At 40.1% G+C, this 25,758-nt stretch overlaps 2 protein-coding genes across 3 annotated transcripts; one reads left to right on the top strand and one right to left on the bottom strand.

Moving 5' to 3' along the window:
• Positions 1–297: 297 nt before the first annotated feature.
• On the bottom strand, positions 298–11,625 carry LOC119029733 (E3 ubiquitin-protein ligase MARCHF3-like). 2 transcript variants are annotated; one of them, XM_037116795.1, is made up of 5 exons: positions 11,429–11,625; positions 10,364–10,647; positions 4,280–4,484; positions 3,970–4,179; positions 298–1,304 (listed from the first exon to the last, which is right to left on the bottom strand). In XM_037116795.1, the coding sequence occupies exons 2-5, from the start codon at positions 10,384–10,386 to the stop codon at positions 1,146–1,148; spliced, it is 597 nt and encodes a 198-aa protein (XP_036972690.1). In that variant the 5' UTR covers positions 10,387–10,647; positions 11,429–11,625; the 3' UTR covers positions 298–1,145. The 2 variants fall into 2 exon arrangements, with proteins under 2 accessions (XP_036972690.1, XP_036972689.1); XM_037116794.1 differs by having other exon boundaries at positions 10,368–10,647; positions 11,429–11,621.
• Positions 11,626–11,832: 207 nt separating this feature from the next.
• Positions 11,833–24,790, top strand: prrc1 (proline-rich coiled-coil 1). The gene is made up of 9 exons (XM_037116793.1): positions 11,833–11,966; positions 13,011–13,123; positions 16,631–17,017; positions 17,670–17,815; positions 18,480–18,582; positions 18,673–18,836; positions 19,780–19,883; positions 21,038–21,140; positions 21,938–24,790. The coding sequence occupies exons 2-9, from the start codon at positions 13,027–13,029 to the stop codon at positions 22,145–22,147; spliced, it is 1,314 nt and encodes a 437-aa protein (XP_036972688.1). The 5' UTR covers positions 11,833–11,966; positions 13,011–13,026; the 3' UTR covers positions 22,148–24,790.
• Positions 24,791–25,758: the final 968 nt, after the last annotated feature.

Raw genomic sequence — 25,758 nt, 5'->3', positions numbered from 1 at the left:
TCACATCATAAGACCTTACTTTATGATACATCTGCAATTAACTGATGTGGTTCTCAGTTCTATTTTTTTCCTTTTAGGGTGGAGATTTAGATATAGTGTTGCTTGAAAAGCTTGACAAATTAAACCACATGAAAGTCTAGTCTTTCAACCAAAGTATCCTTATTTTAACCACTGAGGGACTGACATATCTACACTTGTTGGAATGGAACTTTGTTTTTTCTTTTAGTAATAAGACAATAACCAAGAATACATTTAACACAGAAAAAACCTTACATGATCAATAATCAGTCATCTCAATTGTATTGAACACTGACATTTATTTTTCAACACTGACACAATATTGAGACAGACCCAGCAATATGTTTAAAATAAAAAAATAGCATTTGGTTTAAGTGTATGCCTATAAATCTATAAATTCAAAAGTGTCAACTGTCAATGAGGAATTCTTGAAAGACTTTAATCAGATTGGCTGTAGCTGGTTGTGTGAGGTTACACAACTTTACATCCAGCACATGTTCATTTTCTCTTATCCATGCTGACTGTGGCATGGATGAAGGGCCTACAGTTCAGCAAACAAACCATTCAAAATTCCCTCCTTCTCCCCAGCTCAGCAAGGCTGAGCTATAGTTGAGCAAGCTAGAGAGTGAATGAAGTTGGGGGATTAGGTAGTAACGAGAACAAACTGGTGAATCAGAGAAATAAAATGTTACTTTCTGATTGTTTCATGGTGGTTATGCCTTGAAGCACAAAGTAACACAGCTTCAACTCTGCAAAACCCTGCAGGAAGGTACCACAATGCAAGATTTTTGTGTGAATTCAGTTGAGGTACACACCTTTTCCTGTCAGCTGACACACAGCCTGGCAGCTAATCACAGGCCAAACAGAGGAGAGAGAGAACAGTGACGAGAAAATGCAGGCAGAGGGCACAGTCTAGCCTTCTGACAGTATCCTTGTATCCTGGTGAGGCAGACCTTTACTGTATTCACAGCCAGTTTGAGAATAAAGTGCTTGGACCTGTGGCCATTCACACATGTGACATCAGCTCTAAAATAACATCTCAGAGCAGTGTTTTAAAGTGCAATGAGACCAGAAGATGAGCAGAGTTTGTCCCTCGATGAGAGTCTGTCTTGGAATTGGCTCTGTGCTCAGACTATTGACTCTTTGGATGGCTGCTTCCATCGCTGTCCCCCGTGTAAGGAGTGGAGCACTGATGTTTCACTGTGGGATCTGGGCAGGAGGAGGACAACTCTCTGACTGGACTGTCGCCACTCATTGTACAGTCGACAGTGATATCTCAGAGACACCTGGAGAAGACAAAGTGAACATAAGAATTTGATCTCACAATTTTCTGTAGGTTCCAGTAATATTTGTTCTTATAATGTAATGAATTTGCATATCAAATTACATAGTTGTACCTTGATTGGAATTTTTGATTTGAAAGAGTATTTAAATTGTGATTATAACTGATCTGTTAACTTTTCTCAATCTAAAGTTTAATCTCAAAATAATAATTGAAGTAAGACAAAAGATTGTAGCAACAGTTCAAGTAGCCCACATTTATCAGAGTTTCCCAAAACACATTCCTGAAAATTCACAATAAAAGCCTTGTTAAGAAATAAGGGGTTTCTGTCCACTGAAACCCTAGAGGGCTTTTAATCTGAAATGAATGGAGGAAGAGTTGAGTTTGGATCAACAGCATAATGCAGTAATTTTATCAGGGCAAACAGGAGCAGCGATTCCAAAGGAGGGTTTGTGCTGCAGGCAACAAAAACAGTGTGCAATGCTAATGAGCAGCAGAAGAACCTGCCCCAACTTGTTCCTGATGAGAATTTTCTCCTGTGGAAGACAGTATTTTAGTGGCACTGTGTGCAAAACTGTCAACTCTAGTTCAACATAACATGACATTATCGATGCACCACCAATCCCTCCTGGATTTTGCAGTTTTGCGATCGCGCCAATTCACGCAAATTCAACCAATCACTGTGAATTACTTGTGATCTTGCCATTTGGTCCAATCACGCTATTTTCACCAATAATAGCAGTTCTACAAAGCAACGTTACAGAACCAAACAACATTAATGTGGTAACTGGTAGTGTCTTTGGCAACTTACATGAGGAAAAAAATACCAGTTATACTTGTCATCCTGTCTGTCCTACCTACTGTTTGTCGCATTTCTGCCCTAAACAGCGTCTGTCCCTGGCAGCAGAGCCAGGTGGCTTCAGTGGTTGAGTGGTGGGGTTAATGTATGGAGAGAATTTTGTTCCTTTATTATTCAATCAAATAAAATAGATTTGAAACCAAAAAAGAGATTTGAGAGCAAAAAAGAGCAAGTGGCAATCATATTTTTTCTTTTTTTTTTTTCTTTTTTTTTTTCTTTTTGAGATCGAAACAGAATATATACATATATACATATTTCTTACTTTAATCAAAATTAATGTTTGTAAGTAAAAGTATATGACCATTTTGCTTATAAATCAGTCCTCTTTGCTTGTGAATAAAGTTTTGTTTGCAAATCAGTCCTCTTTGCTTGCAAGTTCTAAAGTTTTGCTTGCGAATTCAACTGCACTTGATGGGCGGGGCCTATGCTGGTGGATGAGAGAAGAGTTTCTATTGGTTGGTTTGACCTGGCTCAGTTCTAACTACGTCTTCCGCATTACACCCACTTCTCCCTTGTGCTGTGCTGCTTGGAGGCAAGCCTGTTGCTCTTGAAATATTTCCCATAAGTAATGAATTGCGCCATATATCGTTTGCTACAGCCTGCCGTACATTCACAACAACAACACAAGTAATGAATTATAATGCCCTGCTGCTGCAAGCACACTGATTAGCAGCAACATGGTTGTCTCTGCTAGTCACGACTGACTAAAGGCTGCACGTCGGCCATTAACTTCTGTTTATGGATACCTCGTCGGGCATTATCCCTTACATGTTGCATGGTACTCACGGTGCCAAAACGTCACTGTTCCTACACAACAGTACTGTCAGCCAGGGGGCTGACAGACAGAGAAGACCACGGCAGCCCACAAACACCCGGCACTTATGGGAAATGTTTCAAGAGCAACAGGCTTGCCTCCAAGCAGCACAGCACAAGGGGAAAGTGGGTGTAATGCAGAAGATGTAGCTGGTGCTGGAGCCAGGTCAAACCAACCAACAGAAACTCTTCTCTCATCAAACAGCGTAGGCCCCGCCCATCAAGTGCAGTTGAAATTACAAGCAAAACTTTAGAACTTGAAAGCAAAGAGGACTGATTTGCAAGCAAAGGTTTTTAACTTGAAAGCAAAGAGGACTGATTTATAAGCAAAATGGTCATATGTTTTTACTTACAAACATTAGTTTTGATTGAAGTTGAAGAAATATGTTCACTCATTTTTTTTTCAGTTGCAAACTCTTCTGTTTCGATCTCAAAAAAAAAAAAAATTATGATTGCCACTTACTCTTACTCAGTCTTGCCCTGGGGAGGCAGGATTCGAACCAGCGAGCTTCCAATTACTAGTCCACCAGCTCTACCAACTGAGCTACATGTCGAAGTATCCTTGAGCAAGATACTGACCCCCAAAGTTGCTCCTGATGTGCAGCTGGCACCTTGTGTGGCAGCCACTGCCATCAGTAAGGGTCCTGCGCTGAGCTAGCGATCCAGGGTGTACCCTGGCCTTCGCCCACTGAGTGAACTGGATTTGGCCCCAGAAGCCCCGCAACCCCTGAGGGGGAAAAAGCAGTAACATCCCGCGACCCTCACGGATAAGCGGAAAGAAAACAAAATGGAACAAAATGGAACGGAACGGACCTCTAGCTGTGTTGTTTCTGTAATGTAGTGTCTATATTCACTGTTGGGGTGTGTCTAGAGATTAAGATTGAAATGGATGATGTGAAACAGTCTTTATGAACCTCTGACATAATAAGAATCGATCAATCTATACCTGTGAGTAAGCTTATAAACAGTGGATAACATCACAACTCATAACACTAACCAGAGTCCAGAAAAGGTAAATGGTGAAGAGGGCAACTGTAAGTGAGATAAGCCCCACGGCCTCCAGCCGGCTGGCAAAATGAAGGTGATCTATGGCACCACGAAGGCAGAGCCAGCCAGAGATGGTGGCCAAAGGGGTGATGAGCAGGAAACAGACCATGTCACCAAACAGGGTACGCTTCTCCTGACGAAGACTTGGGTTCTGCATCCACTACACCACCAAATAGAATTACAGCACAGTCAGGTTGTAGATCAAATGTGATGCTGAACTGAATCTGTGCCATACTGTGGCTTTCCTTACTATCCTGTACCTCAAGCAGTGACCTGGACTTCCTCTGCACAGTGAACTGGTAGTGGCAGAGCTCACAGAAGCTGGTTCCTGAGGCAGACAGCCAGTGCTCCAGACAGCTGCGGTGGATGGTGGCCAGGGTCCCGCAACATTCACAGGGGGACAGCAGTTCCTCCTGGGCTCCGCTGTCATGACAGATACGACACATGGGGTTCTCTGGCATGGCACTGAAGAGAAAAAAGACAGAAGACACTTTCACTCAGTAGGTATGCGATTGATCAGTTTATGTCAGAGAACGTGATGCAAAATGTAATTATGTTAACCAGCAAAAACTGCAGGAACAGAACGTACAAATTGCTGAAAGCACACACAACTTACAGCCTTTTTATTCTTCTGTTTTTTGTTTTTTTTGGTTTGCTACTCCTTCCACATTTGTCATTGTATTCACGCCATTCAAACAATTTCAGGCAGGAGGACAGAATGTTTAAAAATCTCACACTGACACTTTTCCAAAACTTAAAAGTCATTCACGCTTCCAGAAACTCCATTCAAGCTTTATTGCTATTATTATAAGCCATTATTCATCTTTTCAAAATATTCAACTTGCTTTGAAGCTCGGCCATATCTTAGTTATGATGGAGGACGATTAGAAATCACTTCCCACTCATTTTCAAACTCTTCCCAGTCTTTCAAACTTTAAAACAGTGACAAAGATTATGACGTTCTCATATGAAATAATTTTTTTCACATTATTCATAAGTTAAGCACAGCCACAGTTCAAATATTCATTGTTTTTCAGCCAGTTTCAGATTTTCACACTGGTTTTTATAGGTCAGAATGGTAGAGGAGTCAAGTGACAGGGGAGCACCCCGAAAACCTTGTCTTGAAGTTGCTCTCATTCCCAGTGTTCACTCTACCTGCATAATTTAAGCTTCAGCATGTAGGAAGATATGGTCACAACAATGTGCCTCTGGCAGCAATCGGACAGAAACCTTTTGCGTAGTGGGGTTTTAAGTGACAGGAGCACTGACCAACTGCTGTATTAACTCCCATAAAAACTGAGTGGAAAAATATCAGAATCAGAATCAGAAATCCCGTAGAAGTCACGCAGACGGGGAAATTTGTTTGTCACATAATCTTACAAAAACAGAAACGTATCATAGGCAATAAAATTAGGGAAGAAATAGACATACTGTATATACATATTTACATGATGTAGTGCAAAATTAACGGCGTTTTTTGTTTAGTTTATTGTTTTTTTAAATGTAGATTTTAAATACAGATAATAAATATGGAATAAATATGGGTGTTAAGGAAATTGACCAGATTGACCAGTGCAAAAAACATTAATTACCACAGTACCAAGACTCATGCTGTCTGTAGATGTTGTTGCTGTTTGTACAAGTGACCTACTCAGAAAGGAATTGGAATTAGAAGATGCCCAGGTCATCCTGGGTCATGTCAATAACGACGCAATAAGATTTCATGTATTTGTTTGAAACTGCAGTCAACGAATCAAAGAAGTACCAGTCATAATTAGAAGAGACATGTGATTGAATTGGTGGAGTGTCAGAGTCAGTTCCTTAACAGATTTTCAGTTAAAAACAATAATAATTAAGTGTTAAAAATGTTCTGTTGTTATTTTATAAATATAAAATCCTGTCTATAATTCATAGCCTATCTAATGTTCTGGAATTACAGAGAAGGTTCGGTCATTATTATTAGTTGCACTTTTGCCATACAGTGGAGAGCACATGCCAGGTTAAGCAGAGGAGGAGGAGTAAGTCACAAAGACTTGAAGGACATGTAAAGCTGAAAGTTTCTTTTTTACCCCCCTTGAGTTATTTAAACTTTTTTCTTGAAATTTTAACAAACAGATAACAATTACATGTGATGACAAAGACAATAATACAGAGGGAGGGAGGTAGGGGTTACCCCAGGTTGCTGGAGGCAAAGTCTTTCTCAAAAAATCTCAGAAATGTTGTCAAAATTCTTAATGGAGCCATGTGTTATGTATTTTAGCCTTTCCAGTTAAAGGTGAGACATTATGTCTCTCACCCACTGTGTGTGGGATGGGGTGCTGTCGATTTCCATTAAAGGAGGACAAGGTGTCAGGCTAGGAGGGACGAGAAGGCCACTGCCTCCGTTTGGGAGTTAGCAAAGGATATGCCAGTCCCGAAAATACTAATAAGGTGATTTTCTTTCCACATATAAGAGATATATCCTAAAGATGGAAAATAATAATGACCCCAGCATTAGACATGACTCAAATGTGTGGCAGGGACTTGATGGCATCTTACACATGTTGGGTCGACGTCTGGGTACAGCTTGATTAGTCTGCTTCTACAGAGGTGTAAATGGTGAAAGACTTTAAACTGCAGCAGGCCGTGGAGTATCCAGACAGGGACAGAGACAGAGCTCCTCATCCTATCTCTAAGGAAGCTCCCGCCACCCTTTTGGATCCAGTCATTCTCTAATATGGAATGATGGCAGGAGGGATGAGAAAAATGGGAAATGTTGACATGTGAAATATGAGGGTAATTGAAAATGTGTGACTGAGGGATTTTGTGCATTCTTCCTGAATGCTCAAAAGGGGCAAAAGCTGAAATATATTTCCTATAGATTTCAAACCCACCCAAGCCCAAACAGGAAAAGTTGAGTCTATGAGTGAAGGAGAAAACAAAGGATTGGGTATAATAGGCATGCAAGCTTTAACTTGTTTGTGTTTTAAGTGCAGTCTAAACTGGGACCATATTCTCAGTGAGCATTTTCCATCAGGTTGACTGTGTAATAAAGTTTGCTCAGAGAAAGAGGAGTGCACACTAACTAACGAAACTGGAAACACTGGATGACATGAGATCCCATCCACTAGGGCCCACACAGGACCGTCCCCCACTTTAAATGTTGATACCCAGTGAATAATTTTGTGAATATTAGCTGCCCAATAATAATAATAATTATAATACAGAAAATTAGGCCGTTCCAGGTAGGTTTTAGGTATGTGAAGGGTAGTTTTGTAACATATATAAGAAGAAATTATTTTATCCAAATCTTTAAAAAATTATTTTGGGATGAAGACAGGAACTGTTTGGAAGACGTATAAAAATAAAAATGGGCATGATGATCATTTTAATAGAGTTGATCCTGCCCGCCAAAGATAGAAGTCAATTTGACCAGTGCGCCAGATCTTGCTTGGCTTTCTCTAGGGCTTTTGTGAAGTTAGATTTAAGTTTATCCTTGTACTATGTGACAGAGAAAAAGCTCTGGGTGGTTGATCAGCTCAGGTTGATTTCGTGCAGCGTCCAATGTGCCCAGTCCAGCGGCAGAGGTTTATCCAGACTGAGTGCCTTATTTGAGCATCCGGGATGAAGTCGGCCGAGCGTTTACAGTCCTCTCTGCACTCTTTTCATGCCTGTCACCAGGAGATTGCATCTGCGAGACATTACTTCCAAATCTTCATTTTTGTCCTTTAGTTGCTGCATTTCTGTCTTGATCTGGTTAACTTTGCGTATCAGGGTAGTAATCGTGTCGGAGTGATCAGTAGCCGTGGTCTCCAAGTGATTCACTCATCTTCTCATATCTGGCAATAGCGTTTCTTGTTTCAAATACGTGATAGCTTGTAGGACAGCTTGTTGTCCCAAGTCATTGTTGGATAAAGCTGGCAAGGCTGTCTTGGTGCAGGAGGTGTTAGCATTTGTCACCATCTTACTCTGTGCGTGCATTCTGGGCATTGCATGGGAAATATGCTACAGTCCACTGAAATACAGTTATGAAATAAATTTGTTAGATAACCTATTCCTAAAAGTCACTTACTCAAATCGAAGTTGGAAGAAACAGAAACTTGGAAAATGGATCTAGTGGGGAGCTCAGGAACGTATGTCTTCACATGGCATCGCTCAGACCGGCAGTCCACTCACTTCCCTTGAGTTAATGCAGCCAAGGGGGTATATGTGTTTTTCTGTTTGTTGTTGCATTACGTTCAATGATGTCAGTATAATTAATGGATAATCTGCTAGCTTGAGTGTGCTTAGCCAGTTGTGTTTCTGTTTATGTAACTTCAGTTTAACAATTTACAGTGTTGCTTGAAAGTTTGTGAACCCCTTAGAATTTTCTATTTTTATGCATAAATATGGCTTAAAAACAAAATCTGATTTTTAATCAAGCACTAAAAATAGATAAACAGAACCCAATTAAACAAAAGAGACAAAAATATTATACTTGGTCATTTATTCATTATTAATATTACATATCTGGGAGAGGCAACAGTGTGTGAACCTTTGCTTTCAGTATCTCATGTGACCCTCTTGTGCAGCATTAACTGCAACTAAATGTTTCCAGTAACTGTTGATTAGTCCGGCTCATCAGCTACATAGTACAGACAAGCTTCAACTCTGGGATGTTGGTGGGTTTCCTCACTGCTCGCTTCAGGTCCTTCCACAACATTTCGATTGGATTAAGGTCAGGACTTTGACTTGGCCATTCCAAAACATTAACTTAATTCTTCTTTAACCATTCTTTGATAGAACAACTTGTGTGCTTAAGGTTGTTGTTGTGCTGCAAGACCCCATTCATTCCATTTGTACACAATCTGTCTGACTGTGGATTGGAGGAGTCCAAATTATTTAGAGATGGTTTTCAGCGCTCTCCCCAGACTGTGGAATAACAGGACTGCGCCGCTATACTGCCAGCTCAGCGTCACTATACTAATTTTCAAATTAAAGGTGTTTATTTCCTATATCTTTAACGATATACAACGTGACTGCATCTGTAACAGCTGACAACCGGGACCCTTTCTTCTCATACAGGACACAATGATTAAATGATTCTGCTAATGTTAGCTGCTTTATAGTGGGTGTTTGTGGGCTGCCGCGGTCTTCTCGTAGTGAACAAGAAGTGTCCCACTCCGATACGTGCGTCTGTTTGAGAGGCCCAGATAAATGTGTCGGTCTGCTGTCTTTAGTCACAACAGCCTTTGAACAAACTGTGCAGCGGACCATGGTTTGTTTGAGGTCCAACGCCACAAAACCAAGCTACTAACGAGACAGTGCACTTTTAGGAACGAGCGCTTGTTGCGCTGCATGTTGTTGTGTTCGTTTCTCTGTGGAAAGTCAATGCGGGGGCAAAGCCCACTATGAACTACAGGAGCCCATGAGGAGCGGTGGAGGAGCAAGTTAAATTTTAAAAAATTACACAAGCAGGGATGTCCCGATCAGGTTTTTTTTACCCCGATCCCGAACTGAGTCCTTTAATATTTAGTATCTGCAGATACCAGGTCCTGATACGATACCTGCATTAAGACAAAAAGTACCTGCATCCAAGCTGCTCCTATTAGGTTTTTTTTATTTTGTTCAAACCAAGAATATATTTTCATATGGCTCTTCTGCATATGCTTTTCCAACATTGGCCTCCACCTTCTTGTGTTAGCAGGTGAGTCTGTGACGCTGCACTGTGACAGCAGACCCTTGTGTACAGCCAGCTGAGGTGTGTGAGGCGCAGCACACGCTTGGTACCTTCATATCATCCACTGCTTTTTTCATATTCCTTACGTTGTCATGTAAAATGACGGGGACGCGTTGCGTTATTTCCACACTGCAGACATTTTATCCGTAGGTTTGCGAGAGTAACGTTACATACACGTCTGCGTTCTGCCACAAATTGTGCTCTGACATAAAAAAATTTTTTTTAAAAATCGAGCCTGGGTCCACGTTCAAAGTTGCCGATCCCCGATCAGTGACGTCCTGATCCCGATCCTGCAGATCGGATCAAGACATCCATATGCACAACTAATTTATGTCTACTAATTCAAGCAGTCAGATGAATCTAAAATCTCTTTTAAACAAGGAAGCTCTTTATAAACAAGACTTCAATAGTCTATAATATCAAGACTTCATCTTTTCAAGACCAGTATCTGTGTAATCCACCTCAGAATCAGCAGTCAAAATTTTTTCACTGAACTTTCTGGTGAACTATTTTATCCAGGACTATTTCACTGAAATAAACACATCTGTGACAGAAGGACTGTCATCAACACTGTTACTTGCATCAAGTGGACTATTATGAAAAATCAGACACAGTGTTTTAAACAGAATTGAAATACATCCTTGACCTACTGCTGTTTGGTGTACACATCCAACCCTGGAGAAATCAGCTGGCCATCCAGCTTGGTCGACACCTGACTGTAACACTGGTGCTTCTCAGTAGATGACACACTGGACTCCTCCATGGTTTTACCAGGGAGAGGTGGCTCATCAGAGTACTCTTATATGTGCTCTGGATCCAGCTCAGGTTGGCTCACATGGGCTGATCGACACCTTTTTGGTAAAGCTTCTGGCAACAACGTACCGCAAATGGTCATCATGACACCAGACAGTGGACAAAGACATTTCCCATCTGCAAGATCAAGACAGAGGAGATTCAGATTAACCGGGGATGAGGGTCTGTGACAAACTAGTTGCTGCTAAATACTCCACTACATTCACCAGAGGGGGCACTGCCACTGTTTGAGCCAGCCTTTCCTGTCCTAATAGGAGTGGGTCTGGGTGTGTTGCAAGGTATGAGGCTCAGCTGGGGAGTGTAATATTATACTGACTAGTCAACAGGCAGTTCAAAATCAAGTATGGAGGGTTTTGTGTGTGTACAGCAATATCAGCTATGTCTTAATATCACACACTAACTAACTTAATGTTATGGTTTCTGCTAAAGAAAGGATGTTTCAAATATGTGCTAGATTTGACAAGCTAACTGACGCTTAGGGCAGTGGTGTCAGACTGATCCAGGAAAGGGCCATGTGGCTGCAGGTTTTCATTCTTCTTGGTTGTTCTTGCTTGGTTGGAATGAAAACCTGCAGCCACATGGTCCTTTCCTGGATCAGTTTGACACCACTGGCTTAGGGTAAACAATAATATCTAAATGCTGGTCAGAATGTTAGTACGGATTGGCAAACCAACATGGTAAACCAACTAACATGCCAATAACGTCAGCATAATTCAACAAGCAGTAATCTCAGCCAATGACGAAACAGCGTGTTGGTGCCTAGCACGAATGACGAGGTATGCCGAACTTGCCCATTTCCAAACAGGGGAACATTGTTTTGATGACAACCTATCAGTGAAGGGGAACTGCACCTAGCTAACGGGCTTCATTCTACTTCTTTCAAAAGTCAAAGACTTACTTTTAGTCGATGTCCTAAATTCACAGTGGCACCAGCTTGAAAGACAAATTAGGATTTAAAGTAGTAATTTTTCCACGACCCGTGTATGTTTTCAACTGCGCTGTCAAGTCAGGCCGCGCTGAACTTCCGCTTTGAGCTCGGAGGCGCAGTTGAGTTTAGCAGCCTGCTGCTGACACGTTTCCGGCATGTTTTCACTTTACGGGTAGACTCCTCCCCCTCTACCCCTTTCTCTTCTCTTCTCTTCTCTTCTCTTCTCTTCTCTTCTCTTCTCTTCTCCCCGCAACCCCCCGCCCCTTCTTCTTCTCTGCTCTACTCCTTCTCTTGTCCTCCTCTCTCCTCCTCCTCGGTTAGTGCTTGTGACTTCCTTGATGGATAGCAGCTGTTTGGCTCCGCCCACCGCTGCCACCGCCTGATCTCATCCTCAGAGGCGCAGTTGCCCTCCGACGAGTCTTATGACGTGGCATTGCATGACATCATCAAAGCGGGTCGGTATTTAATTCATGAGTGGTGAGCTACACTGAAGCTACTCACCTAGCAGGTCAGTAGTCAAACTATTTGTTCTGTCAGCTTAAAAGGATATATTAAATCTACCGACGCTTATTTCCCGGATTCTTAGATAGAAATATGCGTTGCACTTTTTCCACAGTCTTTTTCCAAGTCTTTTGCTAGAGCTGAGTGTATTTGTACACGTGTACAGCTGAGCTGTGGACTGTAGGTTTCTGTTAGAAGCTCACACTGAGTTCTGTCCAGATGCCAACATTCTGATGTTGCGTCCCTTTTAAACAAGGGAGCTAAAATTGACAGCTGTGATGTGTCGTCTATTACAAGACTGAGCAAAACATTTCAAAGTGAGTCTGCATAGCAGCTTGTAAACGGGAGTCTGCATGCACAGTGTGTGTCAGGTACCCTTAAAATTAGATGAGTTCGTCCGCCTCCTACATGACAGGCCCTGCGTTGTTACTGTTGCGTACACATACATCGCAGTGACAGTGCTCAAACTATATATCGTGCAGCTCTAGTCCACATGTTCTCGATGGGGTTCAAGTCAGGACTTTGGGAAGACCATTCCACAACCTCAATTCTAGCCTGATTTAGCCATTAATTTACCACTTGTGATGTATGTTTAGGATTGTTGTTCTGTTGGAACACCCAGCTGCACCCAGTAGCCAGTCTTCTGCTGATGATTTTAGGTTTTCCTGAAAATTTTGGAGATAATCCTCCATCTTCATTTTTTTCATTTATTTTCATTAGACCACCAGATACCACAGCTCTGTTTTCCCCAGATTCTGTTTAAATCTATATACTTCACAGCACTGAACTATTACAGTCAGTCATTTTCTTGTATGGAAACAGCAAGTGACAAAAAACTGAGTTGATGGCCAGATGTGACCAAATTCATGTAACAGGTTTCATATTCAAATTTGACACACACAGTCAAATTTAATGTAAATAAGTCTATGATCAATATCTGAATTGCTTCACAATGACCTCAGTGTATGTGTGCATGCATTATAATTGTTTCACTAAAGAACAAGTTAAATTTGATTCATCTTATGCTGCTATACTGTGGGCTGAATTGAAGGTATAAGGCTGAGAAGATGATGGAAGAGAGTGGGATTGAGACTACACCTCCTGCCAGCCCTACACCTCCTCTGACTGTGGCTGCTGCCGTCAGCTCCGCACCAATGACCATAGGTAAGACAGGACCTTTGAAATGTTGCTATGTGAGCAGTGAACTCCAGTCTGCTTAAGTTAGAAGCAGCTTTGGGGTAGTTATTTGTTTTAGTTCATTTCAGATTGGAGAGACAAAGCTGAGATGGGTTGTCTGTGTCACTGGTACATTACTATTACATGGTACAGCATGAGAAGCATATATCACAGCCAGAGCAAGACTGAGAGCTGGCATCAAGGGGGCAAAGAGGAGACATCAGCAGAGACTGGAGAAGGACCTCAACACTAACAACACTAAAGATATTGGCAGGAGATTCAAATGTCACAGGCTACAAAAGCAGGAACACCCCCATCATGTGTGAGGCCACACTGCAGGATGAGCTGAACAGATTTTATGCTAGCTTTGATCTCCTCAACAAAGACTCAGCTGTGAAGTCAACTCTGCCTCCAGAGGACCAGCCACTGTCAATAACCACAGCGGCTGTAGAGGAAAAACCTGCTGAGAGTGAATATGAATAAGGCTGCTGGTCCAGATAATATACCTAGTCATCCCATCCCACTCTGGCAGGACACTGTTCCCTCCTGCCTCAAGACAGCCATCATCCTTCCTGTACCTAAAAGGTCTGTTGTCTCTAGTCTATGTAACTACTGACCTGTGGCTCTCCCCCCATCCTGATGAAGTGCTTTGAGAAACTGGTTCTCTAGCACATCAAAGCCTGGATCCTCACCATTATGTTTCAGAACCAACAGATCCACAAGGGACAACATGTCTACTGCCCTTCACACACCTAGAGAATAAGATCAGCTACATCAGAATGCTGTTTGTGTACTTCAGCTCAGCATTCAACACAATCTGATTTATAAAGCTGATTTGGAAAACTCAATGAACATAAAATAATGATGAGATTAACTATGAGAGTTCATATAGGGAGGAATGTGAACAGACAGGAATCTGCTGCTCAATGTCAGCCAGGAGCTGATTGTTGATTTTAGTTAAAAGGAGGCAAAGACACACACCCGTCTACGTCAGTGGAGCTGAGGTGGAACAACCAGGGACATGCACATGATTATAGAGGGGCAGGGGCTCAAATTCAGAAAAGGGCAGTACATGCATGTGCATTGCGCGCGCCAATTATTATTTTTTTTTACAATATGTAGATTGATGAATGTAAATTAATAAAGTACTTAAAGAAAGCTAACTTCTTAGCTGTGTAGCTGTGAGTGATATGCAATTGCCACTTATTTTGTGTCGTCAAATTATTGTCAACATGAGTTTATTCACATTATCATAATACTGAGGTTTGGAAGACATGCAATTCGGCTGCACTTCTTAAAAAGCAATACAACACTGGTTCATTATTAGGCTATTTATCGGAGGGCAAGTGCAAACTAGAAATACAGGCTACACATCTAAAAATGTGACAAAATCAAGAAATGACTACTGTGACTGCTACTGTGACTGTTAGTAGGAACAGCAATGTTCACAACAGCAAAGTCACAGTGAACTCAATATCTTGAAGAAGTTTAAGATTTGTGGCAAGATAAACGACCAACACAGACAGCTGTCAGATTAGATTATTCTCAACACTCATTAACAAGCAGTTAGCTTAATAAACACACATGGGCACTCTTCTGAAATATGACTCATATTTAAGCAAGTTGAATAAGTGGAAGGCGACTGAGTTCGGTAAAGTTGGAAATATATTCACAGATTCGAGCTTCTGGATCAATAACTCAAAAGCAAAACATTGCCGGCAGCAGGAGACCATTGATGTGTGGAGTGATTTTGGTGACACTACAGTGAATATTAGTGAAGTTAATGAATATCATTCCCCATGAAAATCCACTGAATAATAGTGAAGTTACTGAATATTTATTGAATATTTTTTTGTAGTATTTCTTTTCGGTGTTACACTTTGTATATGGTCCCTGCGCCTACTCGTCTCAGAGATGGCTGACCATAGACACCAGTGTTAATGTCCTGCCCGGAGGATTGCTCGTTTTGAAGAAAGTATGGTTATTGCTTGTTGTCTAACTTACTACAGTAGGAAATAGTCATTGTTTGTGTTTTAACAATGTTTCACTTTTGAGTTATTGATCTGGGAAGTTCGAATCTGTGAAAATATTTCCGACTTTACTGAACTGCTCCACTGTCACATCTCATCTACGTGCGTGGTAGAGTTCTCCATGAGGCAGCGGCTTCTCTGTCTGTCTGTCTGTCTGTCTGTCTCTCTCTCTCTCTCTCTCTCTATTAAAAAAAAAAAAAACACAAAAAGGGCACTTTTTAATAGGAGGCAAAAAGGGCAGGGGCTCAAGCACCCCTTCGGCCCTATGTGTGCACTTGCCTGGGAGCAAATGAACAGTTGTAGGCTCTTTGGAATTACCATCACTGAGAACCCATCTTGGTCATCACCCAGCACCACCCTAGTAAGAAAAAAAAAAGCGCAGAAAAGGCTCTACATCCTACAGAAACATAGGAAGGCTAAATTCTGGAGCAAGATCTTGGTCAACTTTCAAAGAGGTGCGATGGACAGCATCCTGACTGGAAACCTCACAAGCTGGCATGGTTCATGCACAGCCTAGGACAGGAAAGTTCTGCAGTGGGTGGTTAAAACTGCCCAGACCATCAATGGTACTCATCAGCAGAACATCAGCGATGTTGGTGAAGTGAGATGTCTGCACAGAGCACAACGGATACTAAATGAAAACACTCAACCCAGCCACAGTCTATTAACTCTGCTGACATCTGACAAAGGCAAAGAAGTATCCACTGCCATACCACCAGATCTCATTTCCCCAGGCTATGAGACTCCTGAACTCATCTTCAACTGTCCAAATAGATGAAGCAGGAATCAAGGCATGAATTGTATTTCTTATTTGCGTCAGTGTTTAAATCTACCAGACTCTTGATGTTATAATTGTTGAGCAGGCAAATAACTGGTTATATGCTTCATGCCTTATTCATGTGTGTCTGAAGTGATCCGGAGATGAAGCATCAGCCACGACAAAAATAACAAAATACAACCTTAGTTGAGCTGTATTGCTAAGTAATGTTAATTAAATGTATGTGTATGTCTCTGTGCATGTCTATGCATGTCTGTGGGGGTGGGAAAGTTGGGTTCTTCTAATCTTCTTCTCTTGATTTTATTTGCTGTTTCTTGTTTGCTGTTTTTTTTTTTAATCTATGTAAGCCACTTTGAATTGCTTTCTTTGTATGAAAAGCGCCATATAAATAAAGATTGATTTGATTTGATTGAAATACAATTGTGTATCTTGCTTTAACCCTTTAAACCCTAGAAAATTGGCTTGGGGCTTAAAGGGTTAAGTTGTGAAAAAAATAATTTCATTGGTTACATTGGGCAAGTTTTTAAGTCACTCAACACATTTATCATCATAGCTTACAGACTGTAGCAGAACTGGTGAATTAAAATGATAATGAATGGGCTTACGCACATGAAGCCTGAACTGTACTGAACGTTAAGTTATTTACTCTAGAACATGAGCATTTCTGAGTTGTTCTTTGCGTTGCAGGTCTGTCCAGTTCTCAGTCCCTCCCAGGCACCAGCTCTGTGGCCAGTAATAAGCCATCAGTCTCCACCACTCTCCCCCCTGTTCCTTCCCTCCCTGCTTTCATCAGCCCACTGACCACCACCTCCCACTTTCCCCCTACCTCCACACTTGCCTCCCCCTTCACCAGCAGCTCTTCCTTCCTTCCTCCCACCTCCGCCACTGTGCCTCCTCTAAACCCCCCCATCAGACCACCTCTTGCCTCAGTTCCCGGGATCTTGGCCCCTCCCGTAGGCCCACCCATATCCAGCTTTTCCATGAGTGCAGGATATGACATCACACGGGGTCATGCCGGTCGAACACCACAGACACCACTGATGCCAACATTCTCCAGTCCTACGCCCATGTCAGGTGAGAGCGGTGCTTGTTTTTTTTCTGAATGTCTGTCCTGAATGCCTTCTTAAGAAGTAGTCAGTAAATCTGACTTGCTATCCAAAGTCCCTACCAGCAATCCCTCAGGATGAACTGATGTACAGTCATGGTCAAAAGTTAAATACACCTGTAAAGAATGTGTATATCTCACAATGGATCTTGAGGTCCAATGATTTCTTCAGCTCTCCATTTTCTGTGATGGAGTGAGTGGAACACAAGCTGATTTGTCACAAACATTTAATGACTGAACCAAACTTCATCAATGTTTTTTGTAATAAAGTAATTTGTGTTCCACTCATTCCATCACAGGAAAATGAGAGCTGTAGATATCCTTTAAACTGAAGATATGATCATCTAATCATTTTACCTTTACAATATAATCCATTGACTGTAGGGGTGAAATTACACACAATTGATAGCACACAATGTAATGCAGGTTTTGGATCACTGTTTGGAATACAATGACAAATTGAAAAAATGCTGAAGATATAAGTTTTCAGTTAATTTTTTAAATGTAAACACTAACAGTGGATCTAAAGAGTACTCCAGTGATTCATATATCACCTCTATAACGTTTGTTTGTATGTGGATTTTCTTAAGAGTTATTAAAAAATCCCATCATATCTTCCAGGTGTAGTGTCAAACCCCATGGTTCAGCAGCCAGCCATGACAGGAGGATTGGATACTGGGTCTCCCATCACTTTCCCAGAGGAGCAGGAAGATCCCAGAGTGTCTGGAGACAACAGCACTGGTGGAGGCATCTGGGGCTTTTTCAAGGTAATACCGCTCTAATCAGATGTGATTTGACACAGTAATCAACATCTCTCCAGAGCGGTTCTGGACAGAGCCCAAGCAGTACTTAAAAATTACCATGGTCCTATGCTCAGTGGTCTTCATGTCTGCACCCAGTCCTTACAGTGCATGTGCAGCTCTCAAGGGAGATGAGACGGAAGACTTTTAATGTAGTCTGATGAGGTATATGATCGGCTACTTTCTGCTATTCCCTGCCTTCTGGTGCATTTGTGATGACAAACCTGATGCGCAAGAAATAAAAAAAATTGAAAGCTGAATTGATTGATCTATTGGTGTAAAAACAAGCACATAATTTAATTTATAAAAAAAAAACACTCAATTTGTTGTAAAGATGGTAACAGTGACAAATGACTGGATATACTTTATCTGATAAACTTTATATACTCCCACATCTCCAGACATGGCCTACAGTTCACAGAAAGTGTGAACTTTAAACAATAACTACACATTAAGCCAGAAATAAGATTTGAGTTTAAACGTCACTCTGACCATTTGAGTTTAGTCATGTCTGTGTTTCTTATTTGAATTTTTATAATTGACCTTAGCCCTTACTCTGAGATATTTTGACAGTCATGCCCTGATCAGTGCTCTGACAGTCACTTCCCATGTTTTGTCTGTGTGTCCTCAGGGAGTAGCAGGTAACCATGTAGTAAAGACAGTCCTGGACAAAACCAAGCACTCTGTGGAGTCCATGATCACCACTCTGGATCCTGGCATGGCCCCATACATCAGTGAGTTCTCCTGCTCACTTCATTGCTCTTTAATGAAGAAAACTGACGTCAAATGTCCTCACTAATTGTTGCTACATTGTTGCTCTCCAGAGTCTGGTGGAGACATTGACATTGTGGTGACATCAGATAAGGAAGTGAATGTGGAGGCAGTGAGAGACGCCTTCCAAGAGGTTTTTGGGATGGCCATGGTCACTGGAGAGCCTGGTCAGTCTAACATCGCCCCACAGCCTGTGGGCTACGCAGCTGGTGTCAAGGTCAGTTTACTGCTGCTTGTCAAATCTCTGGTATCTGCACCCTTATCAGACATGGGAAACATGGACTTTGCCCTTGTCAAATGTACCTTGACATATACTTTCAAATTGTAATCTCTTGTCATAATTGTAATTTGTTTAAATAATATAATACAGTGGGGGGTTTTTTGGATGACGATCTTGTCATGTTTCGATTATTTTGATGATTATGTGTAAGCTTTAGCACTCCTGACAGTCCATACTGTAGCCTACAGTGACTACATTAACTTGTAAAGGATGTGTTTGGTTTGCAGTACTGGATTCAGCTCTAGTGTGTGTTGCTATGTGCTACATTATGTGTGGCTCCTCCATGATACCCAGGACAGTCACTATGCTCTGAGGACCAGCAACTAACTCTGTTTGGGACCCACCAGATGCTTCCCACTGAAACTGTTAGTTTTCGTTTTGCCAGATAAGAGGCTACAGGAGGACTCAGTGGTTTGTTTGACAAATATATTTCTTGTCATCCTCCCTTTCCTAGATAAAGAGTGGCCCGAGTCACTTCAATAAAGTCCGTCTCATCCAGAGACAGGTCTAGTGGTCTACCAGTCACAACGCTGTGTCTAAATCCTAAACAGCATTCTACACAACAACACATATTCATATTTAATAAGCTGTAACCAGAAAAATTACTAAATAAAGGGATTTGCTCTTTATCTTCTGTTGATTAACTATTGAATGAATCAACATCATTTCCACTGTTGACCACCATGGCCTGAAAAATGACTGTTTAAACAGTGTTAAAAACTGGGAAAACCATGTGGAATAGACAAACTCTTGCTATAACTTAGTTCTGTACCTTTGAGGACCTTTATAATAATGAGATATTTCATCATTCATAATTCATCTCTCTCCCTCTGTCCTTCGTGTGTGGTATGTGTGTGTGTGTGTGTGTGTGTGTGTGCAGGGGGCTCAGGAGCGCATTGACAGCCTGCGTCGAAGTGGTGTGATCCATGAAAAGCAGCCAGTTGTCTCTTTGGAAAACTTCATCGCTGAGCTCTTTCCTGACAAGTTGGACATTTTTCTTCTTCAAAACTGTTGGAACAGGCTTTTGCAAAAAAGTGCTTTTTCCAGTGTCAAATGAATGTTGGGTAGAACATCTTAATAGAAAAAAAAATAGAAAGGCACAATTATTACATGAAAAGGAAAGGTTACACAGTGTGTCCAAAAAATTCTTTGCTTAAATTTCAAAAAAATTCAGTGTCGAGAATGCAGCCTTATCCAAACACATGATATTAGCAGAGACATAGTCAGTACTGTTTTTAGGGAAAAAAGAACACCCTTGACTCCAACTATGTTCCTAAAGAAGAGACCTGTAGTTGTTGAAGTATATTGTATGTGTATCAGAAGAACTATGAAATGTAGGAAAAAAAAAACATTTTATGTAGAATTAAAAAAAAAAAAAAAAAAAGATTGCTCTAAAAACAATTTTAGGCAAAGAAAATGGATCCATTGTAGAAAAAAGGAAAATAAAACAGAGAGAGAGGTAACTATGAGCTATAGGTAATAAACTCTATGCAAAGTCAATAACATGAGTTTGAAATAAAAAAATGAATATTTAGACCATTAGTGACAAGGGTATTCACAGAAAACAACACAGTAATGAAATCATCCGTTCTCTGTGCCCTGTCATGCGGAGGAGTGTCAATATTTTCATATGAAAAGATTAAGTGGTCTATTTTTGGATCTATGCTGTGTGAATACCCTTGTCACTATGGCCTAAATATTCTTTTTTTAATATTTAACTCCTTGAACCAACTCTGCATAGAGTTAATTACCTCTAGGATATGGATGGCTCAGTGGAGCACTTCCTGGACTCCCATTGTTAGAGAGGCCCTTTGGATAGGGATACATGTTGTCTGTAGTCTGTTGGTATATTTCAGACCACATTCAGGTATGACTGAGATTTCTGTCCCTACATGAAACAACCATTGAATAAGCAGCCTAAATGCTATAGGTGGCAAGTTAGTAACACTGACCAAGTCGCTAATGGCACTAATGTAATCAAGCTAGCAGCTGTTGCATTTTCTTTTTTTTAGGGATTTAGCCATTTAATGCCAGGGCCCCCTCCCCACATACAGACCAAGTTTCAAGCCAAAGTAATTTTGCTTAAGGATTTTTCTTATATATTTCTGATATTTTTGTTTCAAATATGTTGTCTGTAGGTGGTTTGACATTGGATGTTTGATCCTAGAGGACCCTTGTCATAGCATCCGCATCGAGGTCTTCACTCAGGCAACTCCTCTGACTCTAGATCTCGTCCAACAGGTACAAGTGTAAACACACAAGTGACACCTTCACATGAACCACAGAGAGCCACTGTGTGGAAAGACTGTTTCAAGGAACAATTTGTAATGTTATGAGAATGAAGTCTTATTTTAACCAACAGTCCTAACATTTTTTCAAGAACAAAATTGTTCGACACCTTTCCAATTTTGGAATAGTATAGTCTTTTTCTCTGTAACTGTCTGAAACGACAGTGTCACAGTCACACCCACCTCACTCAGCGATTGATCAGCGGTGTGGCAGTGAGAAAGAAAGTGCACTTTGAACTTCTTTCAAGGTCTTTTTTCATTTTTGCTTCAACTATTTTTGTTATTACCTGAATAGCTGAGTGAAACATGCTGTATGCCTGTCACACCAAGGTGCACTGTCATTCCTATATATAAGATTAATGACATCACGACTGCGCCCTCTGTATGACAGCCAGCGTTTCATTCCACCTGCCAGTGTGGGTACACACACTTTTCAATAAATACACAGGAACATTCTCAACATAGTTGACACCCCCTTATCATGTTCAGGATGGTGGGGCCCTTGAACCTCCCAGTTCACTTTATTTGAATGCTGTTTGAGCATAATAATGTATAGTGTAAATTTCCTTGGCACAGGCCCCTTGCAGCCATTAGTGGTGTCACATCTTCTGCCTTTTCATGTTTCAACCACTGTGGTTTTTACTTGGTATATTGTCAGTGATGAAAAAAAAATTGCCTTCAGGGTTTTTAAAATATTTTTTTGATTTGATATCACTCACAGCAACATTTTTGCAACTGTTTCCTATGCAGGCTCAGTCTCTGACCCCTTCCGACTACAACCTGCGCTGGTCAGGTCTGATTGTTACAGTGGGTGAAGTCCTGGAGCGCAGCTTGCCCAACATCAACAGAACAGACTGGCATCAGGCCATGACAGGCATGACCCAACGCCAGATGATCCAGAGTGCTGCCAAAGCTCTGGCTGGGATCTACAAACAGCAGCTGCCACCCAGGACTGTGTGAGGCTGAATGGTTCCAGTTTTTGTCATAAACTGGGAGGAGTTAGAGACATGTTGGGGGCGAAAAACTTGCTGATTGGACAGCAAGACTCCTCCATAGCTATTAATCTGTCCTCCGTGTGTGTGTGGGCCAAATATTCTCATAAGGATTTTACTGAATGCCATCAGATTTGCCATTCTTTAAAGAAGACTTAACCATTAACTGATCATCTCATCATTGTCCTTGAAAGATTATTACTCATCACGTGTTTTAATATGAACAGTCTTAACATATATTGTGGTAATATTTTGTCGTCTAGTTATTTTCATGAATGCTTACCATTATTGTAGACTATTGCATGGACTGACTGTGTCCCAGTTGTATTCTATAAACATACACTGGTAAGAGATCCCAAACTTTGGAAAACCCAATCAAATCTTAATGGCATGAATTTATTTTTAAAAGAGACCCAATCCAAAACGTAGTAGACCCAGACACATGCCAGAAGACCCCAAACAGAAAGAGAACCTGAAACCTGACAGACGGATGCATCTGACCCAGTTAGACCATAGATAATCTGAACCTGGACTGGACCATGGATACTAGAAAGTGATTGGACGCCGGAAGTCCTTCACTGTATAATGTAACACTGTAACTCCTACTTTGTGTCGTGGTTAGTGTTCCAGACACTAGTATACTGTTTTTTAAAATTTGGACATGACAGAAGGTATGCGCTAATATTCTAGTACGACTGCCTGTAAAATGATAGTTTTCATGACTTTTTTGTGTATATTTTGATTTCTAAAATGTTGCTACAGCTATCAACCCATTGTCCACATTTTTTGGAAATTTCTTTATACCTATAAATAACTCATGGCAGGATTAATGTACAAAGGGGCCCTGCTGCTAAAACAAGCAGCTGGGCCCTGTTAACCCATCATTGTTCATGGTATTACTAGGATTATTGCTCATGATACATTTATGTATAATTTTTGGTGTAGTAAACTGATGATTAAACACAAATTAAATTGGGTCATGCATCATGTAGGTATAATAATGGCTTTAAAACTAGATTTTGACACAGGGCCTTAAAATCATATTATAGACTGGACCCATCTTTTATAATGTCAGTAGATATTGTGCTTTTGTGTATATTCCCAAGGTTTCATACAAACCTGGAATTTTGCAAATGACCATAAATCATTTTCTGCACAGTTAACCTGCAGCTTCAGGGGCCGTCCACATTGAAACTCTTGTGTGTGTAAACGCACATGTTTTGCATCGTTTTGGCTGATCGTCCTTATGGATCCTGTAAACACAGCGTCTGTAAACGCACTTTTTTGAAACCTGGTGTCAGGGTGGAAAAATCCAAAAACGCTGCCCTTCTGTTTTCATGTGGACGGCGAATCTGCATACTCTGTATCACGCCATCGTCCCACCACTCGACCTCTAGCCTTCAACCTCTGAACCCCGCGACATCTCATAATAACAACAACAATGGCGGACTACATGCTTGTGAGCCTTTCTTGCAACTTAATCGCATTGTAGTTGAGTGTGAGTTGCATCAGCAGTATGACCTCATTAACAGTCCACGCAAACGATTCTGGTTTCCTTGCACTAGCCATTTTTGTCTTCTTCTTGTTGTGTTTGGTTTCTCGGTTTTAGTGGGGGGGGCCCTGGGGGTTGGGTGCCCTGAGACAGTTTACTGTTGAAGCTTTTTAAAGCACTGAATTTGTATGAAGCAATTGTGCTGAAAATGGTTTGGTGTTTTAATGCAGTCAGAATTTAGATCTGTGACTGATTGCCTGTGTTCATTATCATGACACAACTGATATTAGCGTGGTGTAACAAAGCCTCATTTAATATGATTACATTATTATATATATATTTGTTATATCACAAATCACGCTCATACGCTCACCTTTGTAAACATTTTTTACATTTACATTTTATCATTTTCCGCAATTAATCTTCTGGTACTCAGTACACTGACGCTAAATATCAGAAATGGCAAGCCAGACTTTCCTGAATCTGAGCATTTAAACAGCTGTGCTGCTCTCTACCATAGAGAAGAAAAAAAAGCAGAATTTCATATTACTTGGTTTTTATCTTGTGAGAGGTTCTTATTGAATAATTATATCTCAGTTGTACAAGCACAAACAACAACACCGGTTTGAATACATATGATAAAGAATTTACAAGTAACGTGTCACCTGAAGTACAATTAAATGTGTGGGATGCATTGTTTAAGTTCTACATTCAGGCTTCATTTCACACCTCATGACATGCATCGACATTTTCCTGGTTTCTTAAATGTTTATATGCATCGGTCAGAGTTTCTGTACACACATGCACATATTCTTGTCAAGTATCCCAGCAAGCAATAAATCTCTTTTCTAGCACTGTATGCTAGTGGTGAGAAAGTAGAGCGGTGAACCTTGGGCCCTGCAGCAGGATGTGTTTTCAACACAAAATTGCTTGACGAGTTGTTTTTAATGGTCTCAACTTTTGCATGGGAAGGGGTGTTCACCCCCATTTTGGACCCATTTTGTGTGCAGCAACCCATTATAAAACAGTTGCCAGGTGGACTTTAGGTGATAAGAATATTCATCTTTGTACTTTCTTCTAAATGTGCCTTCTTACACAAATAAATCACTTTTTCATGCATGTTTGTATCAGTGCTACGTTGTTTGTTCTGCATTAAACTAATAAATCAGATGGTTCTTTATGCTCAATCATAGCAGCAACCATATATATATATATATATATATATATATATATATATATAGATATAGATATAGATATAGATATAGATATAGATATATATAGATATATATATATATATAGATATATATATATATAGATATATATATATAGATATATATATAGATATATATATATATATAGATATAGATATATAGATATATATATATAGATATATATATAGATATAGATATATATATAGATATATATATACATACACACATTTTTATATATATATATATAAACAAACACACATTTTTATATATTTATATATATATATATATACATATATATTTATTTATATATATATACATATATATTTATTTCTATATATTTTTTATATATATATATATTTTTTATATATTTATATATATATGATTTATATATATTTATATATATAATTTATTTACATATGTATATATGTATATATATGTGTGTATGTATATATATATATATATATATATATATATATATATATATATATATATATATATATATATATATATATATATATATTAAACTGATTGGACTTGATAAGGAAAGGCACACACCTGTCTATATAAGACCTTACAGCTCACAGTGCATGTCAGAGCAAATGAGAATCATGAGGTATAAATCCACAACATAGGCTGATGTTGATGTGATAAAATTAAGAGGCACCGCTATAAATTTTCAGAGACAAATCATTCTGCATTTACTTGTGCATTATTTTTTAGAGCTTACATGAATTAGAAGCACAAATACAGAAATGCTCATACTTATATGAGTGTGAAATTATCGATTAAATTGAAGTATATTATATGCTTTGTACATATTTTACCATTAGGGCTATACTGATGCCAAAAACCCAAGGTACATTATCATCACTTATA

The sequence above is a fragment of the Acanthopagrus latus genome, chromosome 12, assembly GCF_904848185.1.
Source record: "Acanthopagrus latus isolate v.2019 chromosome 12, fAcaLat1.1, whole genome shotgun sequence".
NCBI classification, from domain to species: Eukaryota; Metazoa; Chordata; class Actinopteri; order Spariformes; family Sparidae; genus Acanthopagrus; species Acanthopagrus latus.
The sequence above is the reverse complement of the archived record's forward strand: the minus strand, read 5'-3'. Positions and strand labels throughout refer to the sequence as shown.

Bases quoted from the DNA above. Each gene is read 5' to 3' on its own strand.
- LOC119029733 (XM_037116794.1), bottom strand. From the start codon at position 10,480: ATGGAGGAGTCCAGTGTGTCATCTACTGAGAAGCACCAGTGTTACAGT. The intron at 4,180-4,279 runs GTACAGGATAGT...TTGGTGGTGTAG, and splicing joins AGTCCAGGTCACTGCTTGAG to TGGATGCAGAACCCAAGTCT. The intron at 1,305-3,969 runs GTTAGTGTTATG...TGTCTTCTCCAG, and splicing joins TTTACCTTTTCTGGACTCTG to GTGTCTCTGAGATATCACTG.
- prrc1 (XM_037116793.1), top strand. From the start codon at position 13,027: ATGATGGAAGAGAGTGGGATTGAGACTACACCTCCTGCCAGCCCTACA. The intron at 13,124-16,630 runs GTAAGACAGGAC...TTTGCGTTGCAG, and splicing joins CTCCGCACCAATGACCATAG to GTCTGTCCAGTTCTCAGTCC. The intron at 18,837-19,779 runs GTCAGTTTACTG...GTGTGTGTGCAG, and splicing joins GCTACGCAGCTGGTGTCAAG to GGGGCTCAGGAGCGCATTGA.